A 27,500-nucleotide genomic window follows, 5' to 3' on the forward strand; every position below is an offset into this window, starting at 1 on the left:
AAAGTTTGCTGCGGAGAGAAAAAAAAATGTATACGTTTGGATTATCGCTGAACACTTTCCCTCGCTCCCTCAACCACAAACGCGTCAACAAAAAGTGGCTAGTTAGCTGGTTGTCCATAATGATGACAAGGAATCTTGTGTAGTTAGTGTTTTTATCTATTTCCTCCTGTTATATAAAAAAAAACAGAAAATAACGTTACTGTTATAACCACATAGCATTTAGATAATTATTAGAAAAGGTTATGGCGACTTGCGTGTAATTACTTTTTGACTCCAGTGATCAGCTAGCTAAAGCCGAATGACGAACGCTTTTTGATGGATAACTTGGATCAAGTTGAAGTCACCTCTTCAAAACAGTAGGTTATTGTTGTCAGTAGGTTTATAATAATTGTGTAATAACTTTTTCTGTTTGTTGCATCTCAGTGATCATTTTTTTGCCTAATTAGATGGTTAAAAGGTAAACAAAGTCTTTGTGTAAGCTTCGTTCTAGAGAAACACGCCGAGTCAGAATTAATCGTTGTGGTGGTGATCGGAACCAAACGTCTTTAGAGTTTAATACCTCCAAGGGCTCCCTCACTGAGGGCTATTACATGGAATGGTTATGAATACATTGTCTGATGTCAGAGACAGTAGTTTTTACGGTAGTTATGCGATAACGCTTTTGGTCTTAAACATAATCTTTTCAGTTTATTTTTATACTTTTATGGTTGAAGGATATAAGAAGGATGTTTTAAAATACAACAGTTCCCAAAGAAAAGATATTTCATATTCACCACTATTTTACCATCATCATCATTACGTATAAATCTCAGAAGACACATGTAGGTTCACTGGTGGTTGTGGATAGTAAATAAACTGACTGTGTTTGCGTTGTAGGCATTAGGAGCCCTAGCTCCTATCACCACCACTGTAAAGAAATCTATAAGTTTATCTGCAAATGAGCCATTTCACATCAAACCACTCTGAGTGACTATGTTTATATCTCAACCACTGAATTATGCATACATTTTTAAAATTCTGTGGTATTCCTCTTTAATGGGCACTTTAAAAAGTTAATTTTAGTAGTGCGCATGGGCAAACTGTGTTTTTGTGTAACAGTGTCAGTTATGGTAATATGAATTAGGATATTGTTACTTCCAAATACCAATATAAATATCACTAGGTATTGTAAAACATTATGAAGAGCATGTGGCCTTACTGCTCAGACTGAATCATGATCAGTCCTAACCATGAAAATTCAGCTCATGTTAGCAGTCTAATGTATTTGCCTGTGTGTGTTCACTCTTCATCACTAGTCCATATCATGGGTGGGATTAAAGATGCATACCAAGATGTCCAACCTGTTACTCTGCAGCTTGCGGAGGAGAGCGTCACATCACACCTTTACTGCCACTCAGCCAAGGGAATTGAAGCTCACTTGTCCACCTTGGTGGAGGCCTTTTTAATCGAGGTCTTCCGCTGTCGAGTCTGCCAGTTCACCAGCAGTCAGAAAGCCAGGATCAGCAGCCATGTTTCCGAGAGGCATTCTTCACCCTCACCGTGCACCCACCTCTCATGCCTGGAAAAGGAGGATGAGGAGAGCTTGACTGTGGGCATGAGGGTTGATGAAGAAGGTGAGCTGGACCAGAGTGGCTCTCCTTACGACCTACATTCTGACTCAAAAAATAGTGAGGACCATATGGACATGGAGCGCATGTCTTTTCTGCTTCCCATGTATGGCATGCTGCAGAACATCAGTCCCCCACCATGCGACATTGGCTTGAGCTCTAACTCTGACGGCAACCTTCATGTGGCCCAGACATGTGAGGTGAGTTCAAATTGAAGTGTTTGAAAATGGCTTTTTTAAAAGGGTTGCTTGGGAATTGATGCAAGGCCTTATTTGTCAAGGTGAGCACTTTGTTTGAGGAAGACAGACATGGAGAAGGCAGTGAGGAGGAGGCCGTCTTCCAATTGGAGGACACCAGAGATGGCCTGCCTGGACCCCTTTCTGCTGGGATGGCCTGCACTGAGGACCAGGATGAAGAAATGGCCCAGTCGGCTCATTTAATGACGCTTGGGCTGTGCAGAATCTCCAGCACTAAGTGCCCCTCTCAGCAGGCTCCTTTAGTCAGCAGACTGGCTCTGACTGCCGGAGGGCAGGATGCCTTGGACGCATCTGCGGACGACAAACGGCCCCTGCTGACCACGGCTGAATTGCAGAAGCAGGCTGAGGAGGATGGAGGGCTGTCCTGCGTTCTCTGTCAGGTAGGGTGTAAAAATACATGAATATATATTAATGGATCAGTGTGAAGCTGACAATTCAACTACATCAATGTTGTTTTATTTCAATTATAAAACAATCAGAACTTTATTATAGAGTTTATGTGTAGTAACTCTACTCTGTTTATAAGACATTTTGAAAGAACATATATTGACATCAGACAGATGTTTAGATTTGACCGATATTACAAACTAAAATTTGATAATATATTTATCGCACTTCAGAGAAGCAGAATGGACTACTGTGTTAAAATGTCTATATTTTATTTATTTTACTACATCTGTAACTCTCTACAAATGAAAGTACATATATTTTTCTGTGAAGTCAATGCAGGTAGATTAGTCACAATTTCTCATTTTTATAAATGTTTATGTATCGGCATCAGCAAACATGTACATGAAAAATACTGGATGTTAGCATCTGCCAACAGTTCCTGTATTGGTGATCCGTAACAACGTCACTGGATCATTTCCCCTTTAATGTTTTTATTGTTTATTCCACTGCTATGAATAAATATGATTTGTATTTGTGTATCTAGTGTATTTAAACATAATTCAGTAATATCAAAATAATTGAATCAAACTGTGATGAAATTTGAGATTTTATGTTGTTTTGTAATCAATTAAGAATCAATTCGATTGATGTGAAGTCTGAGTTTACGCCCCTGTTGCAGGTGAATATGGTCAGCCACAGCCTGCTTGAGGTGCATCTGAAGTGTCATGACGGAGAGCAGGGCTTTAAGTGCCCACGCTGCAGTTGGGCCACAGTGGAGTGGGTGAATATGGAGCGTCATTGGAGGGGCCACGGAAGAAGGAGGAGCTCGAAGCCTCATAAATGTGCTGTTTGCCACAGAACGTTCAGGAGAGCGGACTCCCGCGACGCTCACGAAAAGAGGCATAACCGGCATCATCGAACACGGCCAAAGTCTTCTCATCTGGCGCAGTGTTCTCTGTGCCTTGAGTGGTGCCACTCAGAGAGAGAATGGGAGATACACCAACGCTGCCACTTTCAAGGAGGCTATAAGTGTTTGTACTGTGATTTCACAGGTAAAGCAAAATTACTTACCTTTACTTAAGTAATAAATACAGTTACTGTGATACATGACAATGAAATTACATTTCTATGTAAACAGGAATGGGCATAATAAGCATAAAGTATTATGTTTTGGTATTGCTTGGTTTATCTGTGTTTTTAAAAAATGCTAAATATTTTTGGAGAAGATTATTGAGGATTGTTCACTGTCACACTTACAGTGAGTCCAATAAATCAATTTTTAAAAGTTCCCAGTGAAAGTTATATAATTAAGACTTAATATTTGGGTAGTTTATTTGTCAAAATCTGTACAGCAAAAAGAGTACCCACCCCTACCATGCAGTTTTTAACGAATGGAACTATGATATGAAGTTGTATCTGATTATCTCTGTTAATCTTAGAAAAGTCATGGAAGAAGATACATAAGCACATCCTCAATCGGCACACACAGGATGATCCAGATCCAGACCGTCAGAATTCCTACCATGTGTAAGTCCTACTATAACTAATGTTAGTTCTGAAAGCATCTGTGTTTCCTTTTGATACATACACCACCATTCAAAAATTTGGAATCATTTGTCATTATAGCTGTTATTTTATTCAATAATAATTTATACAGTGTAGACTAATATTGTAAGCCAGATACCAAATATTTGTATTCAATAATTTGTTTTTTGACATATAGTTACAGTAAATCATAAATTATATACTATAACATACCATAATTATGTATTTTAGTAATTTTTTTAAATTTGTTCTCCCATGAAATCCAATAAATATGGACTCCAGTCATTATAGAATCATCTACAGCTCTGTTATTTATTCTGGACATGTAAAATATCTTCATTGTTTGAACAGTTTCTGGAAAACTTTAAATATAGAATTGCATACAGTGGTAACTGCTTGGTTGTGATAGCTCCCATCAGTGTCAACAGAAAGTCTTGCTTAACCTTTACTAGCAAGTGATTTAGCTAACTATGAATTTGAATCCTTTTTTGAATTATGCCAGAATTATTCAATCAGATCAGTAGGAGATTTAGCTCCCTTGTTTAAAGCGAAATAAGATGTAGGTGCCTGTTTACTTGCCTGTTTGAATTGTGGCAAAAGCTTGACTTTTATCAGACATGGCCCATACTGTTGCCCTGTTATGATGAACTCCATTTTTGAAGTGTGCTATGTGTAGCTGTGATTAGAAAAAAGAAAAACTGACGTCCTTCAAGAATGGGGCTGATTCCACAGCCGTGTTAATATGAATCCAGGTGGTAATAAATACCGAGCTAAATGACTCTTGCTTATTCACACACAGAGGACCACTAAAGCTTGACACTCAGACATCAAGCACTTATCCAAAATGCCTCAAAGGGGTGCCGCCAGAATCGTGGTGCCAGGTGAGAAAGACGAGGGTGAAACACAAGACTGTGGGAAGGAAGAAGAGTGATGAGGAGAAGAAAGATGGAGTGAGGCTCACTGAGAAGATGAGCGAAGGAGGGAAGGTCCCTAAAAGGAAGGAGTTCTGCTGCACTTTGTGTAATAGGTGAGATACAGTTGTATGTTATATTTTTAATAGAATATACAGTACTTTGCAAATGTCTTGATTAAAACCATTTATCTAGGCAGTAAGTGCATTTTTGCTTGTAAACACTCTATACATCACTAAAATAAATACAAATAAATATAAATACAGTAAAAAGTAAGTTGTTTTGGGAAAAGTAGTTGATATCTTGGTTTGAAAATCAAAGTGTGGTTCTGGATTTCTCCTGGACACATCCAGCCGTCGCATAGATTTATTAAATTCTGCCACCAACACACTTGATTTCTCATAATGAAGGATTGGGGAACAAAACCAGGTATTGGGTAATAACTAGAAATAATACTGGGCTGCACTGTGGAGAGCTTTATAAATGGTTAAATGAACACATAAAATAACTACTTACTATATTAATGTTATTTGTATTTATTCTAACATTAGTGTTTTATAAATGCTTACTGCCAAAATAAACAGCTTTTTAAAAATAATTTTTCATGTGCTGTAAACATTTGCACAGTATTGTCTTTTGATGGAAATGTATAACTGGAAGCAAATTGGATTTTCACTTTCATAGGTAAGCAAGCAAGTCAGCATTTTTAAAGTGTCTTTGTGTTTAAATGGTAGTTTTGTTATTGTAGCAGTGTTACGTGTTTTTTTTTAATCAAGGAGGGTGTAGTTGTGCGGTCCATTTTACCTGTCTTTGTGGAGAGATGTGAGTTGTTTTCATAGCAGGGGGTTCTCACCCCCCCCTTCGCCCATCATTGCTCGCTAACAGCTCAACACAGTCACAACATTTCATACACAGAGAGCCTACAGTGTCCTAGTTAATCTGATAACAGACTTAGACTTAGGGGAAAATATTTTAGTTTATTATATTAATTAAAAATATCCAAGTTGGCCATTAGGGGGCCTCCAAAAAAGGCTACTTTAGGAATGTTCCTTGAATGTCCTTGTTGATCTAATATAACAAATAATAATGTTGCAGGAAGTATTACATTCACTGTAAATCTTGTATTAATTAAAGGCATCAGTCTGAAAGTTATTTTGTTAACAGGAAGTTCTCCACCAAGCTGACCATGCGTCGACACATGGGCATCCACCAGGGGGATAAGCCATTTGAGTGCCCCCATTGCCACTATTGCACGCGACTAAAAGCCTCACTCATCCAGCACCTGCGCATCCATACAGGTACAGCACCTTCATTCCACTCCAAATGATTACAGTGTTTCACTGGAGACGTCTGCTGTAGTTCTGTTCAAATCAATCTCATTGCTTTGGAAATCCTAATTGTTAAAATCAGACCATTCTAAAAACACTCAACATTTAATAGAACGCTTAAAAACTTTCATATTGAACTTCGAACAGTTGTTTTTTCCACATAACCATTTTTAACCAGTATGAGTTACTGCTGGTCATGTAGTTTATCCTTAATTTGATTGTTAAGTGCCAGCCTTATTGGCGAATCATATTTTTGAAGCATAATAAGTAGTGATCTAATGGTTGTGTAAGAGTAGAAATAACATTAGTGCACAGACTAAATTGCAAAAGGTGATTTCACACTATTCAGACTTAGGCTTAGATTAGTTTTGTATCAGACAAAGAAGAAAAAGTATTCATTATATATATCGTTTTACATGCAGTTTACCCTCAACTGCATATTCAGTTGTTTACATGTTTTGGAGGCATACAAGAGTATGGCTAGCATTTGCTGCAGGATGATGGTGACACCACTTGTCAACCACTTTTTCAGTTCCTTTTCACAGTGCGAATAAATTGTGGCCATGATGGGGCTATTAGGAGAATTTTCCCACAGTCTCTGCATGAGCTGTGGCAACAGCATGGAAATGTTGGACAGGACCACAGCTAGGCGCCTCACTGTCATGGTGCCATAGAGATTTAGAGCCTAATGGAAGCCCTTTCAGCAGAATGCTTCCCATGCTAAGGTTGCCATGACATTTGAGTGCCTTAGAGGGAAAATTTTAGAAAATATTTTTCTTCCTTGCTTCCTGTAGGTGAGAAGCCTTACAAGTGTCCTCAGTGTTCTTATGCCTCCATTGACAGGAGCTCTCTGCGGCGCCACTTGCGCACACACACGCAAGAGAAGCCTTATCGCTGCCAGTACTGTCCCTACAGCAGGTAAACACACATGTTGTATATACAGTATCATAATTTGTCCTAAACAGGCAGATGAAGTCTGTACAGGTTTGCATATATAGAATTAACTTCTCCTTCTTTGCCAGCATCCAGAAGAAAAGCTTAGACCTCCACTCTCGCCGACATCACACAGGAGAGTCCTTCCCTTGTTCTTTGTGCCAGTACTCCACACCAGACCGCCAGCTGTTGTTACGACACACGCGCAAACACCACAGCTCTGAGCAGTCTCCTGCACTGGGGCTGAGGAGTGGACCACGCTCCAGCTCATCCAATAGACCACGTACCTCCAAATAACATGAGATTCTAAGGAAAATGTTTACTTTTTTATTGGACTTTGTTTTTGTTTTTCTTTTTCATTGTTTTGGGCAGAGATTTTATAGTATGATTGTGAAATATAATGTTTGTGAAATGTAATTGTTGCCTTTTACTCAGTGTTTTATAATATTAAATACAACTTTTTCAGTGCTTGCATCCACTCTGTTTCTTATGCCAGTCCGTCAGCAAGAGTAGGAACATTGAAGTTCTTCTAATAACATCAACAAATCTCTCTATTCTGTCCTTCAGATGTGGAAATTACAATGAAATTCTTTTCTGATGAGACATGAAACCTAAAGTTGACCTCAGTTCTAGTAATTGGTGCATTATAAACATAGTGGGATAATTACATATATCTTAAGTTTACAGATGACTTGGTAAACTGCTGATTGTAGGTCTTGAACATACAGTGAACTTGGTGGGCTGTTGATTGCTCTGGAATATACCGTGTTTTTGGTGGGTTGTTGGTTATAGCTCAAGTGTCCACTTAGCTTGGGGGTGGGCTGTTGATCATACTTTCCAGTGGGAGTTGCTGAGAATGAAAAACAAATCCCAGCACTAATCCAATTGAAATGGGATTACCCTACCTGGGGTCTGATTCACATTACTAAAGAGAAGCCTACTGGAAGCCTTCCAAGTTGGAGTCACCTAAGATTTATAGTTGTGCTCCATTTATAGGGTAAGGCACTGTACTGTAGCTACCAGCAAACACGTAGCTCGCAGGTAATTAACACGCCTAATCGCGAGCTGCCAAGGAGCCTAAATTGAATGCACATAAATCTGCCTTTATCTCAGTGAAACGAAGCAAAAGTTTTTTTTTCTTTTCCCACAAATGTACCAGGTTTGACGAAGCTGGAGCTGGCTTGTTATTCGTCAGCTTCTCATTCGAATTTCCCGTTCCACCTTAAATATTGCAGCAGTCACTGAACGAAACCGCTGCACCATTTGAGGGCTATCGGAAAATTCGAGTAAGAACTGGCACACAAGAAGCCAGTTCCAGCTTTGTCCGAGTTAGCATGAAGTGTGGAGAAAGGCTGCGTTCGTGTGAGTTTGAATCCGCTGTATTTTGATTAGCATTGCTAGTTGTTCGTATTGGTTCTTGAACTTCTCCTCTGTTGGTTAGCAGTTTGCTACATTTGTTCTAGAAAACGTTTTGTAGTGTGTCTCACACTGGAGGAGAAGTGACCGCAGGCAGAGGTGGACCATCGCCTCATGGACAGAAGCTCCCAGCAGGAGGAGCAGGAAGAGGAGCTGTTCAGCCTCCGGAGAAACAGCAACTCGCGGAGGGGAAGTTCAGGAGCGGAGAGACTGTGGACGGAGTTAGTAAGAGCAGCTGCAGGAGATGGAGGGACAGCTGAAGCCTCGATACTGGAGGGTAACGTTAATCACGACTTGGCACTGATTTCCTACTTAAATTTGATGGAATTTGTTCAAAATATTCGGGGCAGATGCTCTGTAGAGGGCATACCATAACAGTCTTCGCCCTTTGCCTAACATTTTAAACATATCTCTTTTCTGTTTTACTTTTTCAGCAATTCAGAGGATAAAAGAGTCAGAAAAAAACACCGACAAGGAAGAAACCAGATTGGCTGAAGTGGAAAAAATACTGAAGAATATAATCAGCATGTCCAGAAAGGTATGAAAACATGTACCAATTCTTGAGCTACACATAAAAATGGCCAAATAATGTTTAAAGATATAAATAAATGAAAACAAATATATAAATAACGTACAGAAAAAAGGCGATATACACAAATATTTAAACATAAAAATGTATATGAATGTGGTATATATATATATATATATATATATATATATATATATATATATATATTACAGTATTGTAATACAATAAATATACATGTAAACATTAATACATAAACACAAATTTATATATATATATATATATATATTCATGAAGGAAAATTTGTTTATGTATTAATGTTTACATGTATATTTATTGTATTACAATACTGTAATAATATTGGAAGTAAACATGAATAGATAAAAAATTCATTAGCATTAGATATATTACTATATTTATACAAACATATACATTTACCCTGTGATGGACTGGCCACCTGTCCAGTGTGTTTCCTGCTTTCCAGCACCCCTTCTGCAACCTAGGAGGATAAGCGTGTTAGATGATGAATGAATGAATGATTATATTTAGGTATTAATGCACATGCATGAACATTCATGTGCAGTTTTTTTTCTTTCCCAGTATTCACAGTCCGAGGCAGCTCTCACATTTTTTCAGACATCCTCCCTTGACTCTGTCCAGCCCTTCTACCAGAGTCCCATCACAGAGGAAGGTTTGTCTTCATACGCATATGTAATGCACTTCTTATTTCAATTGGGGTGAAATATCATTTTTAACCATTTGTATTTATAATATTTTGTGATTTATTTCCCAGATATATGGCGGTCTAATGGATTCTGCTTGGCCAATACTGAAACTATACTTTATGATGCATATTTATCAAAGGAACGAGAAAAATCATGTTCTCTTCTTTCTGCAAGGTACAGGTAAGACAACTCATGATCCACTGAGTAAAATCAACAGGCTTAAATGAACGTCTAATGTATGAATCTTTCAGCACTTACATATACTGTAGGAGAGTTATTATAACAGTGAGGTGGGACTGATTTTTTTTTTTTTGTTCTCCAAACATTCAGCTCTCAGGTTTTGACAAGGACACATACACGACAAGAGGATGGACTCAACTGTAATGAAGAACCTGTGACTTTGAACTCTGCTGAAACTGGCATTCAGGAGCTAAATGTTACTGCCACTAGACCACAATGTTATGTTAACTACATGTCCTTCCTCGAGGTAGAAGTTTGTGAGACAGACATACTGGAATAAGACAGTCATGCTGGAGCATAAAATGCCATGTTCCAAAAAAAAAAAAGGATGGTCTTTCTTCTATCATTGCCACATTGCTCTTTATTAAGGATGGGAGAATACTAACTCAGGATGTTACAGAAGTGCTTTATTTTCTGTAATTTTATAGGGTCAGTAATGACCACATCGTCTCAAATTCATGTAACAATTCAGAAAGTGCTTAACATTTGGTAGGATAACATTGTAAAAATCTTTGTAAAATACAGGGACTTTGTTGTTGTATTTTGAGTTTAATAAGACACTCGTTTTCAATGGGAGACAGTTCTGGACACTGGGGGGGCAAATCTAGCACCTGCTCTTTCTGATTACATTGCCATGCTGTTGTAACACATGCTGAATTTTTCTTGGTGTTGTCATGTTGAAGTAAGCATGGATGTCCCTGGAAAAGATGTAAAAGGCAGCATATGTTGCTCCAAGGTCTTGGGCATTCAGTTGTATTTTGTGGCCTTTTCCTTTATGCACAGAGATTTCTCCGAATTCCATAAATCATTTGATGATATTATGCACTGTAGTGGGTGAAATACCTAAAATCCTTGCAGTTGCTTGCTGAGGAAAATTGATGAAACTGATGGATTTTGGCGAGAGTTGACCCATCCTTGCTCATAAAGCACTAGGCCTTTCCTGGATGCTTCTTCTATAGTCAAGCATAATTTTTTCACTTGTTTAAGTTTTTTTTTAACATTTCCCATTGTTCCTAGTCTTAAATTACCCATTTACCAACTTTTTCTGAAACATGTTGCAGGCATCAATGTCAGAATGAGCATATGAGCACATAAAAAACAATGAAGCTGAGGAGGTAAAACATTAAATATCTTGTCTTTGTAGTGTTTTTGTCCAATACCGTTCAAATTATATTTAAAAGTCAAAGCTTTGTGTTTTTATTTGTATTTTACCTACTGTCCAAACTTTTTTGGAATTAAGTTTGTAATTGGATCATGTAAAATTGTTTGAATAAAATGACACAGCGATTTCTTGTACATTAGGATTTGATTATGAATCAATAAACTCTAAATATCACTAACACATAACTGAACTGTCCAGTGTCATTGTCTCTGACGAGGTATTTAAGTCCCTTCTGTGAGGCAGATGAGAAGTTGGCCATTGCTTAGGTGGAGCCAGCAGAATAGGTTTGTTTACTTTTCAGGTCACTGAGCACTTTACCAGGATTAAGGATGTTACTTATTGGAGCAAACACTTTGCTCTACATTTTTCTACCCTGCACAATTGATTCGGCTCACTGCAGCCACTCAAACGATCTATTTTGTTTCATTTTGGGTCAAAAGGTGTTGTTTTTCCATATATTAACCTGATCACGAACAGTGGTGACATTTAGTCAGTTAATGCCTCCCAAAAATCCATAGCTAGTCATGGCCCACTTTTTCTCTTGGTGTCCCCTTTTAGGGCACAGCTCCCTTTCTGCCCTTTACCAAGTGACCCAGTTGAGTTTGGGGAAAGCCTGGCAGGACTTCAACTCAAACTGAATGTTGAAGGGAAATTATATAAATGGGGTCACTAATGGTCAGTTTGGATGAGCTGCTTTTTTTCTCCGCTGCTTTTTTAAACCCCCATTTTCAGTGAGAGTATCAGCCCACAGACGTAAAACCAGACCAGAGAACAGTGGATCAATAATATCCTGTGTGGATTGATCAATATACATATAAAAAGCTAATGCTGTGCACAGTTAACTCCAGAATGATAGAGGGAGGAAGTTACTTATCACATCAAGCAATGTGCCATTTTTAAATTTTCTACTCAATGTAGAGTTTCTTGGTCCTTTGGCATAAAAGAAAATTTTATGTTATTTTATCACTGATTCGCTACTATTTTGACCTTCCTTGAAGAATTTTGGCAATTTTTAGACTCGTGCCATGAGCCTCCACTCAGCTCGGAGAGGGCATTTCTGCCACTCTGGTGAGTCCAACTGCACGGCTGGGTTCAAGGAGTCCCTGAGCGCTCGCAACTACAAGATACTGCATGTGCCTTTCCACGGGCCGACCCACAGCCACCAACACCATGAGCCTCCTCACCCCTTCCCCACCGTGGATGTTCCTGACCATGCTCACTACATCATCGGCTCAATCATTCTCATGGTGGGCATCACGGGCATGATTGGTAATGCGCTAGTCATCTATGTCTTCTGCCGCAGCCGCTCACTGCGCACCCCGGGCAATATGTTGGTGGTCAACCTGGCCGTGGCTGACTTCTTCATGTCCCTTACTCAGTCGCCTGTCTTCTTTGTGGCCAGCCTGCATCACCGCTGGGTGTTTGGGGAGAAAGCTTGCGAGCTGTATGCTTTCTGTGGGGGCTTGTTTGGGATCTGCTCCATGATGACCCTGATGGCAATAGCTGCTGATCGCTGCCTCGCCATAACCCGGCCTCTTGCTCTGCTGGGCAGGGTAAGCCGTAGCAGGGCAGGGGCGGTGCTGGCTCTGGTGTGGCTCTATGCTCTTGGCTGGAGTTTACCTCCCTTCTTCGGCTGGAGCGCTTATGTCCCAGAAGGTCTCCAAACCTCATGCTCTTGGGACTACATGTCCTTCACGCCATCGGTACGTACCTACACCATCCTCCTATTCATTTTTGTCTTCTTTATCCCTTTGGGAATCATCGGTGGCTGCTACCTGGCCATATTCCAGGCTATCCGATCAGCTCGGATGGAGGTGAAGGAGCTTGACTGCGGGGAAACGCACAAGATGTTTGAACGCATGCAGAGTGAATGGAAAATGGCCAAGGTTGCCCTCCTGGTCATCTCACTCTTTGTGATATCCTGGTCACCTTATTCCGTTGTGGCTCTCACTGCCACTGCTGGCTATGCCCACCTTCTCACCCCTTATATGAACTCTGTGCCTGCAGTGATCGCCAAGGCTTCTGCCATCCACAATCCCATAATCTATGCCATCACGCACCCCAAGTACCGAGCAGCTATTGCCCGCTATGTGCCCATACTCCGCATAATTCTGTGCGTTGGTGAAAAGGACATGCGCTCCTCTTTTAGCTCTGGCAGTGGCTCTTCCTCTCGCCGGACGACTCTCACCAGCCAATGCTCCCTGGGTGTCTGCATTGGCAATGCTGCCCGTGCCAATGGCCGCTGGGGGAAGACCCGGCTGTCATCGGCCTCGGACACCGACTCCTGTTGGACAGAGAGTGAGGCAGACGGCTCCAGTGTCAACTCACTACCTTTCGCCAGACGAGTGTCTACAGAGATTTCAACAGACACTGCCATCCCTCCACAGCAGGCTAGCACAAGTGCTTGCAGTGGGCAGAAAGTGGGGCAGGCTGAATGGGTTGGCAGCATGCCCGTGCCCTCCATTACTCTTGAAGCAGATGTTTCAGACGGAAGCATGCTTTCTGACGGTAAAGCTTTCCTCCTGTCAGGTAACTGACAAAGAAATACTGCTGTAAGGCTTTGGTCTGAGTACTCCTTCAAACCTAAACTTGCTTCATTGTACAAAGTGTATGGTGCAATCAAATTTTCTATTAAACTTGTCCCACTGTGGTCTCATTTCAACATTGTACCTGTTTTAGCTAAAAAATCTTGTTTCGTCTTGTAAATTGCTGGACATTACATGACGGGTGTGGGTTATTTCTTTGAATATTATATTAGAATTTTAGTGCTGGTTTTCTTTAAGATGAGTCCTAAACAAAGTTTAACAAAGATTTTAAATTGTGAATGACTGTACAATTATGATTCTTGCTGGGCTTAATCCATGTTCACAACACTGGCCCATGTTATATTACTTCAAGAGTAAACATCCTAAGCTGTTTCATTCTCTTCATAGGCCAGTTCATGTGACATTTTTTTTCTGTACAAGTCTGCTCTAGATTTCATCTAGAAATGAATAAAATGGTGAATGCAAACTTTGAGTAGCAAACATGTTTCTTATTTTCAGTGACATAATATCCTTAACCAGGCCCATTTACGCACAGTAAAGGCTGGTGCACAGCCTCTGCTCTTTTGCCACCGGAATCCCCCGTTGTACCAGCTGAACAAACTTCTACTTAAGCCACAAGTCTTCACCAAAGGCAACATTATACATTGCTGGGAAAATGGGGTCAAGGCCAGAATTCTCCTAGTTAAACAGCCTGTTTCAGAGCACATCAAATAGGAGCCTTGCCAAAATTACAAAAGATAATTTAATTAGGATAATTAAAAGATAAATAAAGTTGACTGATATGACATAAGAATGGATGAATGATGATATCAGAATCATATCTGTATTGGTAGATATATAAAATTTTTTAAAAGTAATGGCATCAGATTAGATAAGATTTGACTGACATTTCAAACCGATATTTTTATTCCAGAGGAGCAGAATGTTACACTGGGCTGCTAAGCTAACATTTTATTAAATTTACTATCTGTAACCATCCAGGAAAAAAAAATTCTCCATGATGCTAATCCAAGTGAATTTAATCCCAATTTCTACATTTTATAAATATTTATGCATTAGCACATATTTACATCAAAATATTGGATATTGGTGCATCGCTAAGTGCAAACAAGCCAACAATAATAAAATTGATGATATAGACATTAAACCATGAATAAAACACACACTGATATGAACAGACACCAAATACTACTATGCACTTTAAAAAGATGGTTCTTCAGTAAAGGCAATGGCTCTGTTTAGCCATGAGTGCTGTATAGAACCATTTCATGATTCAATGGTTCTTTGCATGGTGAAATGGTTCTTCAGACTGAAACAAAAAGGGTTCTGCTGTTGTTACAACGTCAAGCTTGTAACAATAGAAAAGCCTTTTTGGCGCTATATAGAACCATTTTCAAAAAGGTTCTACATAGAACCATATACAACGCATTCAATCACTCCGAAGAACCATTTCACCATGTAAAGAGCCATTTAATGATGAAATGCCCAAACAGAACCATTGCCTTTACTAAAAAACCCTGAGAACAGTCTTTGTGTGTAGTTTAAAATAAATAAATAAATAAATAAAAAGTACGAAAATAAAAAATAAATACAGACACAAATTATCATCAATAATGTTACAGAAAAAGTTACGTTTTTTAATTTAGGTTTTACATATTTATTTTTGAATGAGGAACGTCAGCCGGAAGTGGTAGGGATGATCTCTGCTCCACCTTGCTGTGCTTTCCTCCGTCCCTTTAGCCGGAGAGGTCGGAGTAAAACCCAGACCCCTTTTTGAAACTCACATTCATGGCAGTCAGACAGGAGTGATAATTAAAAAAACTCAATATGGGAGATGATGGCATAGACTACAATATAGTTTTTCCAGAGCCTCAGATATCAGGTAAGGCGGCTGTGTGTTAGCACTAGCTGGCTAGCTAACATTAGCGAGTAACGCCTCCTTTTATCACCCGTGTACAGGAGTGAGGAGCTATTGTGCTGTAGTTACTGTTAACCACTCGAATTGTGACTGAATTTGCTGAATTCTGGCTTTCTGTTTTCGTGAGCCAAGACATCATTGGTTTTATAGTTATGAATGTGTATATATTTAGCTGTTTAGCTGTTAGGTTGCCGAGAACTGAACTGAAATAAGCATTAGCTAACGTTAATGTCATGTTGCTGGCTGGCATAACGATCGATCAACGCGAACTGGTGAAGTCCTAGCTAGTTAATTTCATCCTAAATTTTCGCTACTTGCATTAGGTGATCTAGCTAAATGACAGGAGTGTTGCAGCTGATTTGTTTGTCATGCTCTGTTGCCAAGCCACCTTCAGTCAGTTTTGTTTATCTTTTCTGGCAGAGAAATACTGGCGCGGGTCAAAGGAGCCAGTTGTTATTCTTTTAGGCTGGGCTGGGTGCAGAGACAAGCATCTGTCAAAGTACAGCTCAATTTATAATACGCAGGTGAGTCCAAAGCTTTAAGTATCCCTTTACTCAATACTTGTAGGTTACATCTGCAGCAGGTGTGTGCAAGGTGAGGTTAAATTACACTGTCTAAAGGTTTTTAAACACTGGCTAATCCAACGTTTTTTCTGAAATCAAGAGTAATAATAGGCACTTTGTCCCCCTTTGCTGCACTAACAGCCTGTACTCTTCTGGGATCCAGGGTGTCCAGTCTTGCCTGCAAAGGGCTGGTGTGGCTGCAGTGATTCATACAAAGCAAGCACAAGCACACTTGATTATACTTGTTTAATCGGCTGACTTCAGATTCTTAGACAACTAAACAAGTGCGTAGCCCAGTGCAGGTGGCTTTATACCCCTCTAGCCATTGCCTGGCATTGGGCATGTTGATCTTAGGCTCATGTGTGGCTGCTGCAGACTGTCCCTTTCTAGTGACAGTGCTTTTCTACAAATATTTTATAAGCTATGTATTCACGATCAACCACTTGTGTTGGCAATGTGTGCACCTTAAAGTAGCTGAATTCACTAATTACAAGGTATGTACAAACTTTTGGAGGTATTGTATGTGTCTTACTCCTCTTCTGTAATCGTTTCAGGGATGTGTGACTGTACGCTACACTGCGCCTCTGAAGACGGTATTCATCTCGGAATCATTTGGATACAAGGAACTCAGAAGCACTGCTCACAAACTGCTTGAAATACTCTATGACTATGAGGTGGAGAACAACCCTATATTCTTCCATGTGTTCAGCAATGGCGGCTTCATGCTCTACCGCTACATGGTGGAGCTCTTGCAAAGGCATAAGCAGTTCAGTTCTCTGTGTGTGATGGGCACAGTTGTGGACAGTGCGCCAGGGAGCCAAAACGTGAGAGGTGCTCTTCGTGCCCTCAAGACCACACTGGGCCCAAACGTCAATGTGCTGCTGCGGTGCTTCCTCCTAGCTCTGTTTGCTGTGATGGTGGTCCTGCTTAGGGTCGTCCTGTACCCTGTGACCAAATACTTCCACAAGAACCACTACGATGCCATGATGGAGCGGCCTGCGCCCTGGCCTCAGATGTACCTCTACTCTAGGGCAGACCGGGTGATCAGGTATAGGGATGTGGAGAGGATGGTTAGAGCACTGCAGGAGAAAGGGTTGTCCGTAGAGAGCTTTGACTTCATCACCCCACCCCATGTAAGCCTGTTCAGAGACTGTCCGGAGGACTATTCCAACAGGTGCCACACCTTCCTGACCAGCTGCATGACCAACTTTGAGGGGGTGCTTAGAGGAAAGCGCTTCCAAGTGCAACACTGAGAGTATGGGGATCTCGCCCAGACCTTAAATAGTTTATGATTATGGAACTACTGTAAAGTCAAGTGTACAAACCACCATATTTGTATAAATACTACTGATTGACAAGTTTAATGAGTTGAGCTTGAATAAGGTCAAGCCGACTTCTAACGTGTTGTGTGTCTAGTACTGTGAATTGAAAACTAATTTAACTTAATTTAAGCTGACTGAATTCACACTTCTATAGATTGTAATGAACTGTTTTATGTATTTGACTTATGTGCCTTCCTTAAATAAAGACTAAAATCATTTAGTTAACCACTGTTGGTTGGTCATGGTTTTAAGTAAAAGGCAAGGTAATAGTTCTTTTGTCCCACAGGTCAGATAACATACAGAAATGTTCCAATATCCATTTAGGACACGGTCACGATACATTCGCATCAGTGTAAGTTGTATTATTTTGTTAGCCATAATACTTTGTAGGTTGTCCTAATGGGTGCTGTTTTGTCTTTTTACAATTTTAACAGAGACAATGGAAGACCTTTTCCACAAGGAGAGCACTAACTTGGAATTGAGGATTGTAAATAGCTTACCTTCATGCTTGGCATGGAGAGACATTTCACCTCTGGGCAGGTCAAATCAGCCTTTGCCATCCCTGCCAGCCAACGATCGTGTGAGACGCAGGCTTTCAAATTGATCAGGCAGATTCTCCCATTGAATGTCTCCAACTGACATATTTGACATTTTAGAGCGAGTCGTTGGCATTTGTCTCTCCAGAAAGCTCATGCTGGTACTTCATATATCATTTAGAGCCGCTGGTAGAGGAGAGAGAAAGAGGGAAGTTTGTAGATTGGCTTAGACAGATGAACATCGCTTATTGGAGTGCACAGCGAATGGATCATCTTGCTGTTTGTCTGGGTGGACGAGTAGCTCGTGTTGCTTAAGTGCTTCAGGTTTGATATCTGTAGGAAAGACACTCGAGGACTGTCCTGATTTCAACCCAGACAGGTTACATGATACTGATATTTATTATCTCCAAAGAGGCTTTACAGTGGAAACTTGCAGACAGGGCTGTTGTATGGCTGTTATACTGTGTGGTAATCTTATCTGTGTAATTGATCTTTGCACAAGCACAGCGGGTGTTAATATACTGGAAAATTGACAGAGTAGAAGAAAAATAGTCTAGACTTCACATGTACTGCTGGCAGCTCTTCTGCTGTAGTTTCACAGGGGGGCGCCATTCCTCCTTAGCATCCCTCCTCTTTACAAAAGCCTATTATACAGTATGTACTCGTTCTCTCAGATTACTAATTTACAGCCTAGCTCCAAATTTGGCTCATTTAAAGCCTGACCTATTGAAAAGGCCTCTGTCCTGCATTTGCTTAATTTTTCTTTTTTCCCAGACAACTTTTGTTTGGTTTTATGTACTAAAACCAGTCATAATTCATTGTTACAAGACTATGTCCCACTCTCTTTATCCCCTGGAATTAAACAGATTGTTTTTGTTACTGTATTTTTAAGACAGATGTGTAAATTACCTCTGTTGTGATAGGATGCCCTGATGCAGCCTGGGGCGAAACACTGTAACTTAAGTGTGAATATATATAGTTGTAAAAGCTTATATATATATATATATATATATATGTATGTGTGTGTGTGTGTGTGTGTATTAACATATTCTTTCTTATTCTGTGACAACGTTTTAACGTTATGTCAGATTTTTTTTTTATCTCCAATGTCAAACTCTAACTTAGTTCTATAAGGTTCTATCTGCAAACCAGTCATCACTTCGAATACACACAAGAGGACCAATTAGGTTCTGCTTCTTTGTCATGTCATTGCACTGTTCAGTGACTGCGAGAAAAGTTTATAAAGCTTTGTGAAACATGAAAACGTTGCTGAAACTCTGCCTGTCTTCTTGCAGTTCTTTAAAGAATCTTATTCTTTTAAATTTTATAAATGTTAAATCTTAAAGGTAATTAAATAGTAAACATTTGAATTGATGGGGCTTTAATTCCAACATAAATATTAATAACATTCATTCATCCATCTTTTCTTTCTCTTCTTTCTCTCAAAATAAGACATCTTGGTACATTTGAGTCAACATTTCTGCAACAAAGCATATATTTATGAACAAATTTACATGGATTATATGAGGACGTAGCCGTTTGAAAGTGTATAGTCATTTGAAAGTGTATTGTGTTGAAGTCTTCAGCAGTTCGTTGTTGTAAGATTACATTCAGTGTTTAAAAAATCTAAAAGTTTGGCTCAGTTCCCTCTCATAAAGGATACGCTTTGCGCACGAAAAAAGAGCGACTCCATTAAATTTATGGGTAAAGTCAAAAAGATGGTCTTCTGGCCTTCAAAGAACCTCTATGCTAAACACTTTATTATTGGATTTCATTTATATGGCAAGGCTGCGTAATAGACAGCACTCCAGGATGGTAATGCGAGGGGAAAAAAGTCCCCAAATTGCCCTCAGAGTTAATGAAGTCTCACAGTGTGATGTGGGAAAATTGTGGTGGAAAGGGGTCAACAGACCTCTTCAGCCCCCTCGTCCATGGAAAATGGCTTCTGTCAGGCTCCGAACATTAGGGGAAGCTGAATGCTCACACAGCAAGCTGGCCCTAAGAATGATGGTTTTAAGTAGTGGCATTTGGCAGATGAGCAACATTTCCCCAGCTCCGTGGAAGTTTCTGGGAGTTGGGAGAAAAACACAGCCCAAAAACGCTGTAGACGCCTCGCACGAACACTTAGCACTAACGTAACAACGTACATACACGATACAATACAGTTCCTCTGATTACACTGTTAAACTCCTCAAGCCAAGTCAGTCTTTAGATCCAACATCGCAATCACACAGTGTTGCTAGCGACGAGTGAATTAGGTGTAGTTTCCCCATCTCTACCAATAGATGGCACTGTCAGCCAGTGCAGCAGCTCCTCACCAGCAAGGAGCTCCGGCACAAGCTGCTCACAGAGAGAAGCCGGCGAAGAGAGTAGAACTCCAGAAATAGAGACTTCCCCACAAACCCAAAAGTGAAAGACTAATTGATTCTCCTTTCACTTCCATGCAGGTGCGAGTGGAAAAGTCAGCACCACCTGGCTTTTCTTTGACAAAAAATAGTCGAAGAAATGAAGCTAAATTTCAGATATGTTTAAAAGTGTCCAGACACCCCTTCTAATTGGTGAATTCAGCTACTTCAGGGCCCATATAATGGAAAACCATTTTGCCCACTTTTAAGTGTGACGTAGTATGTAAATATTTTTAAACTGTTAAAAGATACCATGTACTCCCCAGTCAGTGGTCCATATATGGCAACTCAGCTGCAAACTGGCCAATTTTTAATTTTTAAATTTAAAAAAACTTCCAAAAATGCTGTCCCATGTTTTCGTGTTGCCACTGAAACATAGTTTTAGTCCATAGGCGGAGCCTTATTTTAACCACGCCCCTGTGTTTAGAGCAGGAAGTACGACTGTATCCCTGTCCCTCATGGCCTTATAGTGATCAGTTAGAGTTCATTGTTTTGAAGTAAATGTGCCCCAAAATCTTAAAACCAGTGTGTAACATTACGAATTGTCACTACAGATACACACATTTTCTGCAATTAAGTAAGCTTTTTTGTATTTTAATGAAAAATGTTTTACTTTCAATGCTGTGTTTGCTAGTAATGTACTGGCTAGCGCCTCAAAATTAGCAAAAATTGTCGCTACCAAAACATTTGGTAAAATTCTGACTGTTTTGTAAGTGACAAAATTGATTGTTCAATCATTTAAATAAAATATACATACATTTTATTTAAATGATATACAAAATAAACATAATTAAGGCATAGGGTCACCCAAAGCAAAATAATTTTAGTCTAAAGCCCAAGTCAGTCCATGTTCAAAATGTATTTTGAACTCTCACTTTAAACCAATTTGGTAGAAATTGGACCTCTAGGGAAAAAATTAAATACACGAATACAAAAATATGAGTCTTTCAAGGTGCACCTAATTGCTGACGCTGCTTCTTGTATATTCTCCACAGGAGAGCATTGACAGTAGAACAGAATGCTTTTGAGAAGCCACACATGAGCTTAAGGTCACAATAATGACCAATGCCAAAAATCAGCTAAAGGGGTAGAAAGCCCCCAGCATTGGGCTGTGGAACTGCATTCTCTGGAGTGATAGAGTCCCATCCAGCACCTTTTGGGATGAGCTGTGATCCAGAACTAATCTGACCTCAGCAATGCTCTTGTGGCTGAATCCAATCAAAACCTCACAGCAATGTTCCAGCATCTAGCGTAAAGCCTTCCCAGAAGAGTAGAAGCTGTTACTGCAGCAAAACGGGACAAACTCCCTATTAACGTCCCTGATTTCAGAAGAATCGGTGGATGAGCAGGTGTCTGCGGACACACAGAGTCTGGCCTCAGTCAAAGAGGTGTATAGATCCAAAATGGTCAACATATCATTCATGTGCCGACATCTAGACAACTTTTATAACTCTTTCTATTTGTACAGTTCTCTCCTGATCTGGGAATAAAAGGAATTTTACGTAAGATCTTGGACGTAAACAAGCTGGAACGGATCACAGTTTAAAAGCGGAAGTGAAGCTACACTTCTACCATCTGAAGTTTTGACATTTCCAGTCATTGACCATCAAACGCGTCCGTGCCGAAGGCCCGTGGAGGAATTTTCCAAATCCGTTTCGGATTTCAGCGCCGTCGTCCTCGTGCACTTTGAGTTTAATGTCAAGTCATACATCTGTTTTACATGTCGGCTCTTTTCGGAGAGACTGAGAGAGGAGCGCGCGAGGAGATCCGCCGTCACGCGCAATCACGGAGCGCTCCGGTTCATTCCTGTCCCGATTCTGCGAGCTGATCAGATATGATATTACTGCCCTTTATCCCAGGGAAACGGATAAATCTGGAATGACCGCAAGTTATCTAGACAGTCCAGGTATCTCGGTCATCTCTCTCTCTACGGATTCATGTGATCTCCACCACACAGATGAATTATTCAGATGGAGCACATACGCAGCTGAGATATACAAATGCATTTCGACTTGTGTTTTTAACTTATTTTAAAGGAATGGTTCAAAGACAAATGGCCAAAAAATACGCAGCAGATTAGACTTCAAACTAGACTTCTAGTTGTAGATCACAGTATGTGATACACCATGTCCGCTCAGTGGTGTAGTGTCTGAATCGGTGAGCGTAATTGCGCCTCTTCTTAGGGACTTCCACCCCAGCATGTGTTGTGAACACCCACAGGTTCCTCATATACTCCTAAAGGGTAATTCAGCCCTTGAGATGTAAACACAGTACATTCCGAGTTGTTTGATGCGAAGTGGTTCATTGTAGGCAAACTTACTGACTCAGATTTCTTTACAGTGGTGGTGATCGGAACCACACACACACACACACACACACACACACACACATCTTCTTACGGTGATCGGAACCAGGGGTCCCGATATCTACAACGCAAATAGAGCTATTTTATTAAATATCCAAAACCACCAGTGAATCTACACTTGTCTTCTGAGTTTTGTATGCAATGTTGATGGTGGTAAAATAGTGGTAAACATAAAAAAAAGTTTTCTTTGGGGACTATTTCACCTTAGAATACCCTTCTTGTATACCTACACCATGTATGGATTAACATAAATGGATTAATATATATTTTATACCAAAAACATTATCACAAAACTGCTGTAAAACAATGTCTCAGACATCAGGCTGAGTATTCATAACAATTTCATGTAATAATAATAGGGAGTAATAGGGAGCCTTTAGAGGTGGACTGGTTCCTATCACCACTACTGTGAACAAATCTGACTAGTAAGTTTCACACCAAACCACTCTGAGTGACTTTGTTTACATCTTTAACACTTCATTGTGCAGAAAATTTGAAAAATTGATTCCCCTTTAACTAGATGACTAGAGTTCCCCTTTAACTAAATGTTTAAACTCTGCAGGGAAGCAGAACTCCAGGAGGAGGGTTGGTGACCACTGCTATAATGCTGTGAAAGAAAAAAAAAATAGTGATTGCACTCACACCTATCAAGTATAAAAGTAGCATAAGAGAATACAATTATCTCAGCAAACTGATTTGCTGGTATCCTCACCATTTAAGAAATGTAACGTGCTTTGATGTGTTCACTTCATTCCTGTGCTACTGCCATATACAAGCTAGCTGGCAGCTAGCTAGCATTTTACTAGCTTCACATTACCGTGGCCTTCAGAACAGCGAGGCGAACTTATCACACTACCAGTGCGGTGCTTCGCTATGCATGATTTTAAAGGGGTGGGTGCCTCTCATGAAATCTGATTGGGCACCTCAAATAATTCTGCCATTTCATTGGCTTCTACCTCGCTGTGGGCGGATGTTTGTGCCTTTAAGAGGAAAGCTTTTTCGCTTTCGGCCATCGGCGGGACAACTATGCAACGTATCTCGGAGTTCAGGCTGCTTGTTTCGAAAAAAATGTCCACTGTCCCTAACTGCATAGATAACAAATATTTCCCAAACAGAAGGACTGTTCGTTGCAGAAATTCAGCGGTAAAGTCAATTAAAATCTCAATTTCAGCTGAGGGGCGGGGCATTTCCCCAAACAGTAGAGCTGTTCATTCCAGAAATTTTGGAATCGACTCTGAATCCGGTTCTAAGTGATGGAGAAGCAGAAACCATTCCGAGACTCGACTCGGAATGGTTCCGCAGTAATTCCACAATAATTCTGATTACAAAAACCAAGACAAATAGAATAACATCTGGCAATCATAAAGAGTAGTCTACAATATACATTATATACTATCTTAGCATGTTGGAGAGCTAAAGCTAGCTAAATTAACTTAGCTAACTAACAGGGGACAGCTGTACTGATTCTTTTTTGTCAACTGTTTACGTGGGTGGATGTTTTGGCACTGGTAATGTGCTGCGTCACAGTGTAGGAACGAGTCCACGATCATGGCCGTGACTATCATAGAGGACAGTGAGTCAGAGACTTTATAAATGAACTTTGACTGAGCCTTTTGACGTGTCCTAAGATTCAGTGAGGAAACAGCGACCTCCTAATAATGCGCTAGAAAAACATGCATTCGAAGAATCCCCAATCAGCAGTGACACAAGTTGTTCACTTTACTGACCTCAGAATAGCTGGGTTTGCCCATTGACTTAATTGTTCATTGTGTTTGACTGTGAACGATACGCTACGATATCCAGAGCCACTTTGACTTCTTGAGATGTACATGTATCCAACACACATACTACAGAGACCCTTCCCCAGTTGGAGACGGCAATCTTTGGTCTATAAGGCATAATGGGATGCGAGCAGGAAGACCAGAGCCGGTTTAAGGGGAGCTTGGCCTTTTCCTGTTTCCCCCGTTGTATCAAAAACATGACAGCAAAATGCCAGAGGGTGCCCGCAAGTGAGTCCTTAATGAATAGGGGTAAATAGAGCTAAAAGGCTAAAAAAGTTAAAATACTTTCTAATCACTTGCCCAGAACTTTCCTTTAATTTTAGGAGGTTTAGTAGAGACAACTATTTGACAAATAATTTAATGTATGTCTTTTCAGCAATCAGTGAGGAACAAGAAGCAAAGAGAATAAGAGGACAAGCACACAAAAAGAGAACACAAGAGAGAGGTAAACATAAACCATGTTAAATTAGTATACGTTAAAATAAGGTCATTAACACCAGAAATCCATGTGACACTAAGGTTGGGCAACATGGCAGAAATATTGAATCATGATGCAAATTAGAACCTGTAGTGCCACATATAAAAATACTACAGTTACTATCAACCTACAGCTGCAATGATTTTTATTCAATGTTTTACAAATTGCACTGCACTAAGTTTAATTAAGCAGGTCTAATTATGCTCACTTTGTACTGAAATCCATTACATTCATGTCAATGAAAGATGTAGTTATACAATATGCTCAGAAAAGGGCATTGTGGCATAATTTATAACAATATTGATAAAATATCATATTGCCCACCTCTATGTGAAACTTTTAGCTGATTTAGTATATAAGCATCAATAAGCAGCCAGAAATAAACAGGTAAATAAACAGTTAAATGAGTAAATAAAATTAAACTGGAGTCAAATCAGTTTATGCAGTTTATGAAAGAATGTAGGACAATCAACAAATGAGAGGAGAAAGATACATAAACACAATGAATGGGTAAAAAAGGGAGCAATGAAGTGGTGAATAAAACAATTTGCACACATGGCGCACACATATTTGGCAGTTGGTTTATTAACTATGTAAAATGGATCACATTTCTGCAAAATGGACCTCACTAAAATGTTGATCGTGGTTACAGCCCATGAGAGTATTTCACGAAGCAGGATTTCCCAGTTAGCCGTGTAAGCCCAAAGATGAGGACTGTCTATATGAATGTCCCTCAGCTCTTTTCCTATTGGACAGCCTTGGGTTTAAGTTATCTGACTAAACTGAGAAATCCTGCTTTGTGAAGTACCCACCTGGTCATGATTTCTCCCTCCTAAACCTGCTTCTGTCAACAGTGTCTATGGTTCAGAGGCCAAACACAAGCTGACTGCTTTGCACGCCTCTTCCGCTTCCGACTCCACTGTGCTTTCGTGTCATCTTTGTTTTCCAGCCTTGAACGACTGGTGTCAGGAAACAGACACTGCACATCAGCCCTTGTTTGTCCTTCCGTAACCTCCCTTCCCCCCACTTTCCCCGCCGCCAGCAGCGTTTGGTCACTGAGCTCGCCGAGCTTACAGTAAAGCCAGCGGCCTTTTCCTCCGCACCTGTTTTGGCAGGGCTGCGGTGTAATGGAGCTTCAAGTCGCTTCTTTCTTCCTCTAATGAGGAAAAGTGTCCCACTGAAGCAGCCCGAAGCTGGCGGAGACCCCCTCCTCAGTTCAGAGAGAGACAGAGAGAGAGAGACGGGGTCATCTCTGTCATCTCTGCTTTGACGAACTTGAAAAAAGCCTCCCTGTGCGCTGCTGGTTGAAGAATCGACCACTCTGGAATAGAGAGATTTTTTTCTTGTCTCTCTCTCAGTCCGACTAACCAATCATCCCCCCAAGCCCCCACACCACATACCCCACCTTCCATACCCCCTCCCCACTCCACTTCCAAAGCAGAGAGAGAGAAAGAGAGAGAGAGAGACCCTTGGTGAATGGGAGGCTTCGTTCAAAGTGCCTGCGCTTCACAGAACGACTTCAAGAGAGCAGCTCCTGGCTCCTCACAGGCATCCAGCCTGACAAGCGCGAGGCCCCTGCTAAAGCTCTGTCAAATTAGATGTACAAAACAAACCCTGTGGCATCACGCTCATGCACAGGCACAATGACGATACGCGGACGGTGCATTCGAGGGTGTGTGACAAAGTGACGTATGCGTGTGTGTGTGTGCCATGAGTGAGTGAAAGCGCGCATGCAATACCTGCATTTGTGTATGAAGAAAGTCTGACAGTTCAGGCATATTTGGCTTTCTTGGACGCGTGCGCACATCTGTTTGTTGGTGCTTAATTTGATGGTGGAGGCGAGGCACATATAGGGCGCAGGGAGAGAGCGCGTGTCTAATGAAGGGTAGAGAGGAGTAGTGTTGTATGACAGGCCTCCAGAGAGAGAGGGACTCTCAAAAAACCAGAAGAAGAGGAGCAGCATGCCTTTGATTCTGCCGCGCCTTGACATTCCCCCCACTTCCCTTATTCTCCTGTGCAAAGCAAAATCCCTTTGTTATCTTTTCTGTACCAAACATGGTCAAGAGAAAAACTAACATAATGGATGGTATACTAACAGTATTATAACACTATATTCATTATAACACTGCACTGAAATGTATTACTCTTCACTTACACTCCAATATTTTTAGTAATTAAAAAGTGTGAACTATCTACTCTGTCACTGCACTAATGTTCGCTTACATAACATGAGCTGCTTCTGACAGCCAGCATAGACTGCATGAATTTGTTTGTTAAAGCCAGTGGAAGCAATTCCGTAAAATTCTGTTGAAGCCAAGCTTCAATACAAGTTAATGGCAGATTCAAATAGATGCTGTTTTGGTGGACCAAAGATCAAAGTTTATTTGACAACAGGCTTTTACAATATCCATGGTTCCTGCTGAGACGCTGGATTTCAATGGGAGTCAGAAAGTTTATTGTGAGTGCTTATTGTTTAGAAAAAACATCTGTGTTTATTGAACTATACGCTTTTACAAATGTCAACCTTATTTAAAGCTACACTACAT

At 40.4% G+C, this 27,500-nt stretch overlaps 4 protein-coding genes across 7 annotated transcripts; all 4 read left to right on the top strand.

Moving 5' to 3' along the window:
• Positions 1-86: 86 nt before the first annotated feature.
• si:dkey-154p10.3 (zinc finger protein Xfin) lies at positions 87-7,436 on the top strand. Of its 2 annotated transcripts, none has more exons than XM_036597566.1 (9): positions 87-356; positions 1,296-1,807; positions 1,888-2,244; positions 2,934-3,306; positions 3,694-3,781; positions 4,599-4,826; positions 5,875-6,008; positions 6,833-6,956; positions 7,061-7,436. In XM_036597566.1, the coding sequence occupies exons 2-9, from the start codon at positions 1,304-1,306 to the stop codon at positions 7,266-7,268; spliced, it is 2,016 nt and encodes a 671-aa protein (XP_036453459.1). In that variant the 5' UTR covers positions 87-356; positions 1,296-1,303; the 3' UTR covers positions 7,269-7,436. The 2 variants fall into 2 exon arrangements, with proteins under 2 accessions (XP_036453459.1, XP_036453460.1); XM_036597567.1 differs by having other exon boundaries at positions 6,882-6,956.
• A 674-nt stretch (positions 7,437-8,110) lies between these two features.
• On the top strand, positions 8,111-10,997 carry LOC118826388 (PX domain-containing protein 1-like). 3 transcript variants are annotated; one of them, XM_036597345.1, is made up of 6 exons: positions 8,111-8,333; positions 8,416-8,664; positions 8,822-8,925; positions 9,514-9,604; positions 9,707-9,818; positions 9,969-10,997. In XM_036597345.1, exons 2-6 carry the CDS (start codon positions 8,502-8,504, stop codon positions 10,156-10,158), a joined length of 660 nt encoding a protein of 219 aa, XP_036453238.1. In that variant the 5' UTR covers positions 8,111-8,333; positions 8,416-8,501; the 3' UTR covers positions 10,159-10,997. The 3 variants fall into 3 exon arrangements, with proteins under 3 accessions (XP_036453238.1, XP_036453239.1, XP_036453240.1); XM_036597346.1 differs by having other exon boundaries at positions 8,435-8,664; XM_036597347.1 differs by having other exon boundaries at positions 8,449-8,664.
• Positions 10,998-12,065: 1,068 nt separating this feature from the next.
• opn4.1 (opsin 4.1) lies at positions 12,066-13,577 on the top strand. The gene has a single exon (XM_036597342.1). The coding sequence runs from the start codon at positions 12,066-12,068 to the stop codon at positions 13,575-13,577; it is 1,512 nt and encodes a 503-aa protein (XP_036453235.1).
• A 1,682-nt stretch (positions 13,578-15,259) lies between these two features.
• Positions 15,260-17,617, top strand: tmem53 (transmembrane protein 53). The gene is made up of 3 exons (XM_036597343.1): positions 15,260-15,468; positions 15,925-16,028; positions 16,622-17,617. The coding sequence occupies exons 1-3, from the start codon at positions 15,414-15,416 to the stop codon at positions 17,318-17,320; spliced, it is 858 nt and encodes a 285-aa protein (XP_036453236.1). The 5' UTR covers positions 15,260-15,413; the 3' UTR covers positions 17,321-17,617.
• The last annotated feature ends 9,883 nt before the right edge of the window (positions 17,618-27,500 follow it).

The sequence above is a fragment of the Colossoma macropomum genome, unplaced genomic scaffold (genome assembly GCF_904425465.1).
Source record: "Colossoma macropomum unplaced genomic scaffold, Colossoma_macropomum, whole genome shotgun sequence".
NCBI lineage: Eukaryota > Metazoa > Chordata > Actinopteri > Characiformes > Serrasalmidae > Colossoma > Colossoma macropomum.